General features: G+C 37.6%; 1 protein-coding gene across 7 annotated transcripts in view; it reads left to right on the top strand.

The window, feature by feature from the left end:
* WDR20 (WD repeat domain 20) overlaps positions 1-9,120 on the top strand; it is a 45,905-nt gene extending 36,785 nt beyond the window's left edge. For 5 of the 7 annotated variants that reach the window (XR_014616270.1, XR_014616271.1, XM_084208440.1 and 2 more), the window contains one exon: positions 8,187-9,120. Coding sequence is in view for 5 of the 7 variants with exons in the window: in XM_084208439.1 (XP_084064565.1) it covers positions 8,187-8,269 (83 nt within the window). In the remaining 2 variants the exon portion in view is untranslated. Of the gene's footprint in view, positions 1-2,025; positions 2,157-6,452; positions 8,148-8,186 lie in introns of those variants that run through there. The other 2 variants (XM_084208437.1, XM_084208441.1) reach the window with 2 other exon arrangements.
* The last annotated feature ends 4,211 nt before the right edge of the window (positions 9,121-13,331 follow it).

The raw sequence follows: 13,331 nt of genomic DNA, 5'->3' as shown, positions 1-13,331 counted from the left end.
TGTAACAAGAGTACGAGCTTTTCTTCTCAACATGGTGACAATTAGCTGTCATCTCTCACCCCTGTTTGCCAGGCCCTGATGGGAAACCTAAATGGGATTACAGAACTGTTGGGTTAATCTAGAAATATAGAAACAGAATTTGGAAGGAACAAAAGGAAACTTTATTGTGCTGTATTTATAGCTACGTCAAACTGAATTACAGGATCTGCAGAAGCAATTAAAAAAACCCAACAAAAGCAACCCACAAAACCCCAAAGTGGTACTTGGATATGCAAAGTAAGTTTTTTCTGAACTCAGTGGTCAGAGTAACTACGTCCATGATTTCTCTGTTGGGCTTCAGAACTGACTGTTCACTGTTTGTACAGTGACTCCATTTTATGGGAGTGAAAGTTGCTGGTGAGTTCCCTGTGTCAGAAAGCTCAAGGTAAGATTGGCCAGAAGCACCCCCAGGTGAAATGGCAGTGTATAACCTAGCAAGAGAAACATCCTACCACTTTGTAAAACAAATGCACATGGGATTTATTTATTTGACTTATTGTACAGGAAAACTTAGACTTAAATTATAACATCCTTGAATTTTCTAGTTAACTACAATTGTAGTACAGTATCATGTTTTAGTATGACTTCTGTTTTAGTGAAAGTACTTAAACATTCATGTACTATATTTGAGTGAGATGAGCAGCTATACATACTAATTCTTCCTCAGTGGAAAGGAGCATTTCATCATTACAATTGAAGTTCAATTGCTGGAATTTAAGTACTATCAAATAGATTTCTTTCAACGTGATACGGTATCTGTATAAACTTCAGGGATGATTATAGTTAAACTGAAACACAGCTATACAACTTCAGGTTACCATGCTAAAATTTGAAGCTTTCTGTAATGTGCACAATAGCAAGGTTGCACATGGCATACCCACATTATCAGGGTGAATTAAACCTAGAGTACACTGGTGTGATATTTATAGCAAGGTATGTGTGTGTGCGTGTGTGAGGAGGTGTGACAAGTGGCTCCAGTAAAGCCAGGAGAGATCATAACCCTGTAAAGGCTTTATGATGAGGATGTTTGGATTAGGAAATAACATGACTTTTACTAAACACTTTCTAGAAAACCCATGTTCTGAATTATCACCTTTTAAAATTTGAGTATGTACTTGGAATGACTGTATATGTCTGCCCCTTTAACAACATAAAACTACTAAATTAATATTTAAAATGCTGGCCTGCTTATGTTACAATAATAAAATTTGTGTCAGTTAATTTACTGTCAATTTACATGTAAAGATTAAACTATTTTTTCTGCATTTTATGATTCTGTATACTGGAGTTTGTTAAAGATTGACATGTTAGGTGATACTGTACAAAATTGTATTGACTACCTTTAGTGAAAATCAAAAGTAAAATTCATATGTATTTCCTTTTTACACTTCCATCTAATTTCTTGACAACTTGAATAAATTTCATAGAGCCTTTCTAACATGAACTATTGTTAATTTAACTGTTGCAATAATTAAGCTTTAAGAAGTATTGTTGGTATATTTATAATTTTAAGAAGATCATGTTTGTTTCATACTGCTTATTTTTAGCTGTTCTATTGTCACTGTTACAGCTGAAGAACTTTACTAAATACTTGACATTACAAAATAACTTGCTGGGGTTGTCCTCTGTATACTGATGTTAAATAAAAATGTGTGATTGAACTGTAAATGTAGATAACTTTCAATAGTCCTTTCCACATTTGAGTTTTAATTTATCTTGCAGTGCTTAGGTGGTCTTATGCTCTCACACTGTGCTGAACAAATGGCCACAATGAAACTGTTAACTTGCCATGCTTTAAAGTAAGAAGTTGATCACATCTGTATGTAACCTGCTCTGAGAAAATGTTTCATCTCAAGACCATGCAGATGTTTTGATGTTTAAAGCTTGCTGATAAGGTCATTACTCAAGGTAGCTATTTTTTTTAGGACTAGAGTAACATTAAACAGAATACTTACCAAACCACTTTTCAAACTTGTTTAAACTCAGATTCAGCAGAACACAGACATGGCTGTCTCTAGATTCTCTCTGCACACCTGTCCGGTAGGAGCTGGGGCAGAGTGTCGTCATTCCTTCTAGGACTCTACAGGAGCTCTTTCCTCTGTGGACTCTGGTGCAGGGTACGTTCTTTATTCCAGCTTTAGATCTTGGTGTTTACCTAATGATTGCTGAATTTACAGCCCCGAGGATATGGCTCATACAGATGATTGAAGCATTTTCTGTCTAGAAAAAAATAGTCTAGAATGAAACTCATCTGAACTAAAATAAACTAGTCTAAAGCTTTGACTGCAAAATTTCTTGGAGCAAATTTAGGTGAAGACTTCAGATGTTGCCCTTCCTTTTGAGGGGTTAGGCACTGTCTCACCTTTGCAGCGGTGATTCTTTGGTAACAAAAAGCCAAACAAATGCTATTTATTGAAGTGTTTCAGAGGCATTTTTGAGGAACTTCAGTGTAAAAGTGAGTTACTTTGGGTCCAGTCTGACAGGGAGGACTCATTTGTCTCTTATGCAGAAATACTCTGTAGACTAAAGCTGAGGCAATCATCTTATGTAAACTTGAGAACTTTGTGGTACTTCCAAGGTATTGACTGACCATTGCAATGATCTATACATAGAACATTGATGCATATTTAAGAGCAGGGGCTAGTGAAAGAAAAAATGAAATCTGCTTGAATGCTTCTGGAACATCCAGTTATATCAAATGATGCAAGAACTGGTTGGTCAAACCAGTTTCTCAATAGTCAGTGTGAACCTGAAACAAAACCTAGCTTCCACAGGTTTTGTGGTCAGAGAAGGTATTTGGCAAAATATGTCTTGAAACATGAAGGTGTCATTTTGCTTGCCTTTAATAATGTTGCACAAACGTCTCAAGGAAATAACTTTTAAGATAATGTTATTTTCTGGGTTTTGAAGCTGGATTTTAGGTAGGTGCTGCTCAACCTTATCAAACTCATTTGGCTCCTTTCTTCTGCAAAGACCAGAGTCACTTTACAGCCAGCTCATGTGGGGTTGCCTTAAGTCATATGCTTTTCCCTGAGGTTTTCCCTGGTTTATCTCAATTTCATTATTTTCTAAACTGAACATTTTACACCTGACTTTTGTAGTTTAGGAAAGTAGAGAAAACAACAGTTTATAAACCTGTGAGCCCTTACTGCTTAATTGAAGCTTAAGGTCATATATTTTTTGAGCCCAGGTCAGATTTCTGCTGGCAAAAGCCTTTTTGCATTTTCAAGCACCCAAGTAGTTGCATCTTAGTTTTTTGGGGTTTTTTTTTCCCCTCTTGGACCGGGATCTCCCATTCACCTAGTACCACTGGACAGATTTTTAGTTACTGATGTTTTTTTACAAGCCTTGAATTTGGTTTTTTTTTGTTGACAGTGACCTCTGTTAAAAGAAAAACTCCTTTATATACACAGAAGAGAAGTTGCAAGTGAAACCCTAAAGGTGCCACTGTCTTATATAAGGTCTGGTGTCAAATGGTTTATGTATTTATACTTTTGTGTAATGTTATCAGAAGAGAGGGAAAAAAGGCAAATGGAATACAAATTTAAAATCCCATTTAGTGAACACACAAGCTGTGTAAAGACAAGCATCAGCTTTGCTGTATCCCCCTAAATCCCATACAAAATACTTCTCTGTAGCATGTAATGTAAATGAACAGCATGTGCTTTCCTGAGCATTTCTATTAAATTAATTTTATTACTCCATTAGAGATCAATATGTGATTTAGTAAGTATATGCAGTTCAGAAAATTTTGCTGTTAAACACTTAATCTTTGGAAAAAGAACTTGAAGATTTTGTTCATGCGAGTCTTAAAACCAGTTCAGCTAATTTAACTATTTTAAACAAATGTGAGAAATCTCACTTTGGTTTTGGTGTATTATTGCTCAAACACTGTAATGGACCATGGGCTCTTTTCTAAAGCAAAGCTTCAGTCCAGATTACTTTGTTACTCTAGTTACATAGTAACCCTAATTACTCCAGGAATGTCACAGTTCTGGACAAGAATAAACCACTGGAGTATTTTTCAAATAATAATTTCCCATTATTTTACATACTGTCAATAGTAGAAATGGTTTAACAAACCAGTACCACCAGTACCATTCTTGTATGGGCATTTGTTAATTCAGCCATATTTTAATTGGTTTAATTGCATTAGTGAAGTGTACTATGAGACTTCTTTTTTTACATTGGATTGCTTGTTATGTTGGACCCTTTCCTTTATTTATTCTACCTTTCAATTTCAAACCAGTAAGTAGAAAGATGAGCAGTTTGACATCCAGCATGTTCTGAGTGCCAGCAGAGCTGTTTCCCTGAAGGAGACATGCACTTTCTGGATCCTGCTTGCATGTCCAAACTTGCTGTTTATTATCTAGATTAGTGGAACTGTCGATGATTGCACCTTTGGCTCCAATTAAACATCTTCTGATTTAAATTAAGAAAATATTAACGCAGTGGCTACTGTTGACTATTTTCCTACTTAATATTGCAATATCTTCCTGGGTTTTTTTTTGGGTTTTTTTTTTTATTTAATACAGCAGTTACATGCTGATCTTTCATAGAATTAGTTTCTCTTGTGAAACATTGTTCATGTCTTTGGAAAAAAAGCCCTAGACTTTTGTCTGGATTGTATGTGGAATTTTTAAAAATATACCCACCCCTCTCCTCACAATCCCATAAATGGGGAGGAGGGTTTGTGTTCATGCTGCTGCAGCAAATGAGTGCCACGAGCCTCGGGTGCAGATGGCCTTCCTGATTGTATTTGTTATGGCTTTTCATCCCTACCCATGCCAGCGTATTTTTACCAGATGTGCAAAGTCCTGTGTGTTTCAGGAAGTCAGAGAATGCATGGATAAACAGGATAGCCCTAGCAGCTAGAGCTGAAGCAGCCTGTGTTCAATACTCACAGTGCTAACTGACTTAGGAAAAATGACCCCATCCTCTGAGAGCTGCATTGCTCAGCTGTGGAGTGTCCCATTAAGACGACAGCAGCTACCTCTCTGAGGTTGGGATGAATATTGTTTTACTAAATTCCTGTCTTGGATCTCATAAGTCTTCCATTTCCCAAGCCTGCTAGACTCATATGCTGACAAAATACTACTGCTAATAAAACACTACATTTATTTACAAAACTTTGAGCAGTGTCTTAATTTGTTCCTGCTGCTTGCTCAGTGGGATCCGTTTGTCCTTAAGCCTGAAGCTGCTGCACTACGCAGCAGAGCTGCAGCTGTTGTGGCTCTGCTCTTCCATGTTTCCTGTCACAGCTGTTAAACAGGCTGACTTGGCTGTTGCTCTCATAAGTTGCTGCAGCTTTTGTTTCATCTTTTCCCACCTGATAGACTGGGTGGTTCCATCACAGAAAGCCACTACACTCTAATGGCTTTCTTCTTCCTTTACAGGCAGGAGCTTTTTATATTTTTTCATTACCTTACCCATCGTATTCTTCCAGAGAATCCCACACCCTTTGTATCACATATGAGATTTATTGTGAACTTTTGTATCAAACCAGTAACTTTATTTGAGCCCTCACTTGCTTTTCTTAAGTTGTTTTCCTCTATCTCCTGTGTTACACTGAACACAACCAGGTGAATAGCCTTGCTCGGAAGGCTCTGATACAATGGCAAAATGCTGTAGAATTTTTGTTTTAATCAGGACCCACTGAGAACTCATCACCTTCGGTGAAACTTACGTGCCTAAAGAGCAAATTCATACTCTTTGCTTTTCTTGTATGAACATGTAAGATGTCTTCTGAAATCAAATACTTGAAAGAACTCACAAACTTTCTGGTCTCTTCCCTGGGAGTGAATTTCTGAACGGCATCATAGCCTAGTCCAAGTTTTAAGGCAGTACCTGCATACATTTGTTCCATCTGCAGAAGCACAAGGATATTGGTCTTGAGGTTATTTCCACTTTGGTGTTCCTCTGGCTTGCCTGCTCAGAGCTGCAGAATTACTTCAGAGCAAGGACTGAAATACAAGGAATTCCTAGTACTCACTGAAAGCCATCTGCACTGAGCTGCTGCTCACCAAAGCAGGGAGCATTCTCCACCTATGAGGTGTAACCAGGACTGACTCCTTGTTCCTAGTCTTGGCACTTGCATTCTAGAGTGGCTGGTAGTTCACAGGGAATAAGGCACCACACTGAATTTCAGTATGTGCTGCCAGTTTCTAGAGGAATCCTAGGAAAATAACTTCATTTTGTTTCCCAAGAATTGGTCGCATTACAATGGAAATCCAGTGCTAGAATAGGACTTATTTCTCCTGTATAGGGTGGTTATGAGCCTGCTGAAAAAGACTTGACATTATGCCATCCCTAGAGCTTTCTGGGTGCTTATAAAGCACATATTTGCATATGAACAGTTTGGATTGCTGATTTAATTAAGACTGAAAATAATACCTTTGGACGTCTTTTTCCAGGGTACTTCAAAGTTGCTTAGTGGATGTAATCTTCTGACAAGAAAGACCTTCCAGTTGCTGCTGGATTTAATAGACTTGTGAAGAATGCTTCAGTAATGAACTAGTGAATTCTGATTCAACCTTGTCACTTTCCAACAAAACTTCCCTGGTAAAAATTTCAGAAGTGTTTCAGTGGCTTGTTTGCTCTAAAGTTCTGCCTTCTTTCACCATCTAGTTCATAAGTAATAACTAGGAAACTTTTTGTTCTCATGGAATATGCAGAATCTTTGCGCATCCTGAATGTCAAGTGTAAAGAACAATCCACTTCAGTCTACCTCAACACTGTTTGAATCAGATATTCCCTACATAAACAAATACAAATAAAGGTGTTCAGGTTCTTTCAGGTGAGATCTATGGAAGGCACCAAGTTAAGTTCCATGTGCTTTATTATATATAAATGTCATATGGACCATATGAAAATACAGTCTGCCAGAAATCCTGCAAACTACTCGGGTCCATGACATGTCTGAAATGATCAGATTTTTTTTAGAAAAAGAAGGGCTTTGGTCTAAACAGAATTTTGATTACTTGAATCCAGTCAGTCTGGCCCTCTTTCCCCTCTTTCCACCTCTTCTGAGGTCAAGGTTTACTTCCATCATCATGACCTCTCAGTTCTTGGATCCAAGTTTGAAAGAGCTCCTGTAGATTCTGAAGAAATGACATAATTCTGTCTTCTATCTGTATGCTAATTGCTGCCTGATCTTGTCTAGTTTGATGGATCTGAGTCCCGGGATCTTAATTTTGAGGTAAGAACATAAGCTGGGAGCTGCTTAGAGGAGTTGCTGAAAGTGCATTTATCATTCCTACAAGGTGAGGAGTTGCATGGGGATACTTGCTGGTGTGCTTCCAGCTGCCAGCATGCTCCTTGGCCTTCTGGCACTCGGTAGAACTAACTAATGACCTTATAAGGCTAAATTGTATTTTGACGATAAGCTTTTCCTAAATAAGCCTGATAAAATTATTTTATGTGAATTATTAAAAAGTGGCTACTGTGCATAAATCTGAAACGGATTCTGTCCATTGGTACCCAGAGGTTTAATCTGTAAAGTGTAGTTGCTTTAATCCAGAGCAGCAGCCTCTGTGTGGTGAGGGGCACAGTGCAGTCGTGGGGCTGCATGTGAAATAAGTCTCTTGATTTGAATGGCAGGGTAGTTAGAAGAGCTGGCACCAAGGTTTCCTGAGTGTGAACTTAAATTGTAATAGGAAGTCTCTACTGAACTCTTGTCAGTGTTTCATTCTGTTTTAAAATTACCAAAACAAATATTTGGTTAGAGAATCTATTTTTCTATTCAAACCTTGTAATACTCAATCACATATAAGAGAAGGAGTGTTTCCCTGTATCAGGTCAGGTGACACCACCCCAGTAAAAGGCTGATCACTTTTCTGGTGCGTGATTTTTAAAGTTTCGCAGTTTGCTATGACTCCAAGTGCAAGGTAGATTAAACCAAATGCTGGGATCAGATCCATTCCGTGTCATAAACGCACACATTTCTTCCTGTCTGAGAGCTCTACGCGCGCTGCTTGGCTGAGATCGTGGTGGCTTAGAGCCTTTGTAGGAGAGAAGGGGCTGATGTCTGAAGTAATAAGCAAGTGTTGGTAAAAATCAACTGTACTCATTGTAGGTTCAGGTTAAGAACTTTATAAAATTCATGTCAGGTTCTCTTGCTGGATTAATGTAAACTGCTTTGTTTGCAGGGTTTATTGTCATCCCAAAACCAGGCCAATTCTCCAAGTGGAACTGTAGTATAGCCATCACACTACTGCTAGCAAATCTCTGAACGCAGGACAAGAAGTAATGACAGTGGAACCACGAGCTGTTCTTCAGGCAAAGAGCATCACAAATTATAATGTGGCAGAGTGTAAACTTGGAATTATGTGAATCACATAGTGACTTGCAAAGGACAAATGTAAGGAGTTCTCACTACAGCTGATCCTGCTAGGCTGCTCACCCAAGGAAGAGTTTGCATTGGAGAAAAAGCAAAAAGCTTCCTTTAGTATTGCAGGAAAAAGTAGTAACATTTTTGTTTTCTTTATACTTTTCAAGTCCAGTGTAATTTAATCTCTCTATAAATATATAAATAAAATAAATAAATATATATATATATATAGTGTAAAATAAGATATGTTTCTTAAATTCAAGTAAGTTCAATGGTTAAACTAGTACTTCACCATTGTTTATTTTGCACTGATTTTTTTAACCAGAGATGGCTAGAAGACAGCCTGGAATGCACTCATGGAAAATGAAAGTCATTACTTTCTGGCTTCAAAATGTTTTTCAGGAAGATGGATGCTGCAATCATAGATTTTTTTAAAACAAAATTGTTTTGCACTTAAATAGTTTAATGCTTATAGAGAATTACTTTAAAATTGGTGTCCAGACACCAGAAAACTATGTTGTGGAGAGAAGATCCTTTGTATCTATTAAACATTTATTTTAATATTGTTGTTTCCAACTGCAATTGGCTCTGTATTATATGTATAAATAATGTAATTCAGTGATGGGGGATGGGAGTAATGGATCATTACACTAGAAATTCTCATTCATTTAAGAAAGTGATATTTCTAATTCAGAAAATACATATTAAACTATCTTGAATATGCATTTTTGTTTACTTTCTGTTCAAATCCAATCACTTTTGATGTAACCAATTCTTTGCTGAATTAAATGTTTGGTACAGAAATACTACCTAAACTTTGTAGAACAAATTCCTTTCAAAAATATCCTACCTAGAACATTGCTTCATATTTAATAGAACTGAATTACAATTAGGAAAGTGAAATACAATTGCTCTGTCCTTGTTCTTAATGGCCTATCTCCAAACACATCATACAGCAGCAACTTCACAGACAGGCAACTTCATGGGGTAAGGATTTTGTTATCGTGCATTTGGAGTTGGGAAGTGGAAGATCCCACAGCAGTAGCTGTACACACTTTCTGACTTGTCAAACTGGGCTAGCATTGGAGTAGCATTTCTGAGACTCATTTGTCTTACATTAGGCATCTCATTTATAATTCAGTGGTCTTAAACTGATAAGTGTGGTGGGGATAGACATATCCATGGATTTGCAGAAGTTAATGTTGCTTGTCTAAACACTTGTCATTTTTAATCAGTCAACACACCACTTAACTTGTTTTCAGTAGTTCTTGCAACGACTAACCCTCTATGTCCAGCCCCAGACTGACAGAGAAGAGAAGTATCCATCATATACTTCCCTTTTTCTTATACAGCAACATTCACAACTGGGATTTGCAGAATCCTGCAGGCAGAGTAGAACAGAGGCTGCTTGCCCAGAACCATGAACTTGCCTGAGGGTGCACATACTGTATCTGTGGACACAGGTTAATGCCCTTCCTGCTCTCCAACAATAAAGCTGGGTAGAATTTTTATAATTACAAGTAAACTTAAGACGTTTTCTGGCATGAAAAGTGATTTGTTTTCAGGAAATGAATGAACATCTGGGGAGAAGCAACTGCAGTAGCTTGTAAGTAAGTCTCATCCTTGCAATGCAGCCAGCGTGTAGAGAACTGCCAGATCCATTTATAAGCTGGGAATTAGTTCCCTACTTTATTCATGATGTAGCTTAGCTGTGCTTTACAATTCTTATCTGTCTTCTTCTAAAATACAAGGAATGGGGAAAATACTGAAACTGAGCAGGATTATTTTTCAGAAGTTTTGTTTTATTAACATAGTGGGTTTAACTGTTAAAATACAGATAAACCTCATCACTGAAAACTAGTGTAGTTATCTCCCCGTAGACTTCTTCTAGGTAAGTGCTTCATATGGTCTGAGTCAAAATGAAATAGTTGAAAAAATATGCAGTAACTTTAAAAGACTTTTTTCCTTCAGCTGGAAAAACACAAAACCAGTAGGGAAAGAATTGCAATATCCAACATCAGGGGAACAGCAGCAGCTACTCACATCCATGTTGGCAGGGTATGTCCCTGCCACAAATCGTAGTCCAGCAGCACACAAGGAATGTGTGTGGGTTTTCTTTTTTCAGCCTCTTCTTTACTATTAGGGCAATCGTCTAGAAGCTTGAATTGCCCATACCACACTCTATTCCATATGGAAGAAAATTATTTTATTAAGAAACAGGTTTCTAATAACTTACCTCGAAGGAACTTAAGACCTCTACTGCAGATACAGCTTTTAATAAAAATATTGTTCCTACTACATTAAAAAAATAAAAGCAGAACACAGATAATCTCAGTATGGAATTTTAGCTGGAAGAATGAGGGTAGGAACTGTACTTGCCAGTTTGTAGTTTAAAGTTTGGGTGTATTTTAACTGTAAAGCAGGTGGGAAAACTCAAGTTTGCCTATTCATCCAACAGCCAGAGGTGTAAGTTGTCTCCAGAGGTTTAACAGCAAGAAACTTGTTAGGAAATCAATATCCTTGAAGTACTGTATGTGCCAAACTGAGTAAGATCCACCTGAAAGTATAAAAAAATGAAGAAAAATTCCAGTATGGTTCTTCAGATTTGCAATTTTATAGCAAAAATGATCAGAGATCAGAATTGCCATCCTCATTACAACAGCTGGATAACTCCAGATACACAGAATGGGATAATACACAAGATGTTACTCTGGTAGCCCTTTTTTCCAGGTTAAAACTTACAAAAATTCTGACTTCATCTTTTTCCTGGTATATGAATAATCACCTACCTGATATATTAATGCAGGAAACAAACAGTGGCAATAACACTTTTGAAATCAGAAAGGTACCTTGTACAAACACAGTTTGATGGAATTTTATTTTTTTTAGTCAAAATACTTAAACTTCAGCATTTGTGATTTGAGGCTTCCAGAAACTGATTATGGGAAGCAATAAATACAATAAATATATCCCCCATCAGGAATACAGTTTTGATAATCTGAGCTTTGACCTTCTGTATAGTGCTAGGTAAGGGAGATCTGAGTCAGAACAAATGTGGGTAGTAGGATTTGTCCTCTTTTTTTGTAAGAAAATAACAACAGTAGAGAGTACGCTCCCTTGGATCCAGTAGATTACCTATTTTTAGACCATCAATTTTAATGCTACTCATTATGCTCAACTCCAAATATATCAGCACTGAGCACTTCCTCTCTGGAAAAAACAGTGGATAAGCTCATGGCACCTTTTGCTTAGTGTTTCAAAGGTAAGAATTTGGAGGTTACTGTTGCACTATGTTGCCTGCCTATAGACCTGCAGTCCTTAATTTCATTTTCTAAGTGCAGCATCATACCTTTCACATATCTATCTATCTGTCTGTCTGTAAAAAATCCCTATGGTAAGTATTCAGACAAAATAATATATTGCCTCACTGTTAAAGTCTGTTCTATCAGTAGGAGCTGCTAACATGAAAGCATACAGATATGGGGAGATGATTCACTGAAATGTAACAGGATAGGAAACCTCAGCCAGTCACTTGTTTTACATACCTTCACTGCACTTGGAGATACTGTGTTCAGGAGAACACTTTTTGCTTGGATCTGGAGGAAAGCAGCATCCATGCAGCAGGAGTTTCAACAAAATGACAAGGAGCAGTTAGCTGTACCATAGTGTTCTGCTGTTTCCCCTTGTTACAGTGTTCTCACTCTACTGGTGTAAAGCACTTCCTCCACTAAGACTCGGCTCACATATTTGTTCAGTCCTAGTAACAGAAATCTGCCCTTCCTTTGGCACACCTAGTGCAAGTAGCAGCAGTAGAGGTGTCCCTGCAGAGCCTTGTTCAAATACTTTAGTCTTACTCTATACAAATTCTTGCCAAGGCTGGGATGTTTTTCCATTCTTGCTATTGAGATTCTGAAAGTTTGCTATGAAGAAATGACATAAATTGAGCAATGGTACATGATGCAGGTGCAGATATTTAACTTGGATAGTCAAATTTGAATCAATATCAAATACTCCCACAGTCTGTACCACATTTATCCTGTGACTATTTTCACATTTTCAAGAATCTCTGTACAAATGTCACATTGATCTTCAGTAAAATATGTGATAATAATACCATCTTCTAAACATGAAGGCAGACATAAGTTAGACAAATGCTTTTAAGCAGTAGATGTCAAGAGGATTCATAAAGAACTTGAGTCTCATTAGCTTGTCCACACAGAAAAGCTACAATGTGGAATTTGGGCATGCTCAAAGTTGTCCAGAGTTGACCTGCACAAGGATTAGGATCTAATCCAGTCACAACAGAACCATACAAGTGTTGAGATGCCTCTTCTTACAAAAACATCAACCAATCAACAAACCACACCAAAAAGCCTGCTTACTGGAAGAGCTCAAATGAGTGAGAAGAATAATTATTTTCACAAATGCACAGCCCTGTGGAGTCTCAGAAGGAGAGCTAAGAATGAAACAGGCTTAATTTTTACTCTTAAAAGATCTTTATGTTAACCTGTATTTTACTGTATTGTGTTATCTTAATTCTTAGAATAAATAGATAGTCTGGATCTGGAGCACAAATCTCAGGTTGATGCCTAAGGGTTGGCTAAGTGACACTTGGATGTGATGTGCTCCTCCCAGTGCCCCATTTTCCATGGTGCCTTCCTGCAGCAGTACCTCTCACAAAAAATGTCCTTTGCCTCCTGCTCATGGCTGGGTTTTTGAGCAGCAGCACCAGAGCCCAGTGCTTGGTTACAGAAAAAAATGATGATCACTTCCCAATTATGAGCAGAGTAACTTTTATAACTATTAAAACCTCCAGAAAGGTTATTTGCCAAACCTGTCTTGCATGCACACTTGGTAGGGAGAAGATTTTTAACCCCCAGCCAAGTATGACTTGCACAGACTTTTGTTTTCTAACTAACATTCTTCAGCACATCACCAGGTTTAAGTATTGCAAATTATTTAA

The sequence above is a fragment of the Fringilla coelebs genome (assembly GCF_963513975.1).
Source record: "Fringilla coelebs genome assembly, chromosome: 6".
NCBI classification, from domain to species: domain Eukaryota; kingdom Metazoa; phylum Chordata; class Aves; order Passeriformes; family Fringillidae; genus Fringilla; species Fringilla coelebs.
This window is presented reverse-complemented; position numbering and strand designations above follow the sequence as displayed.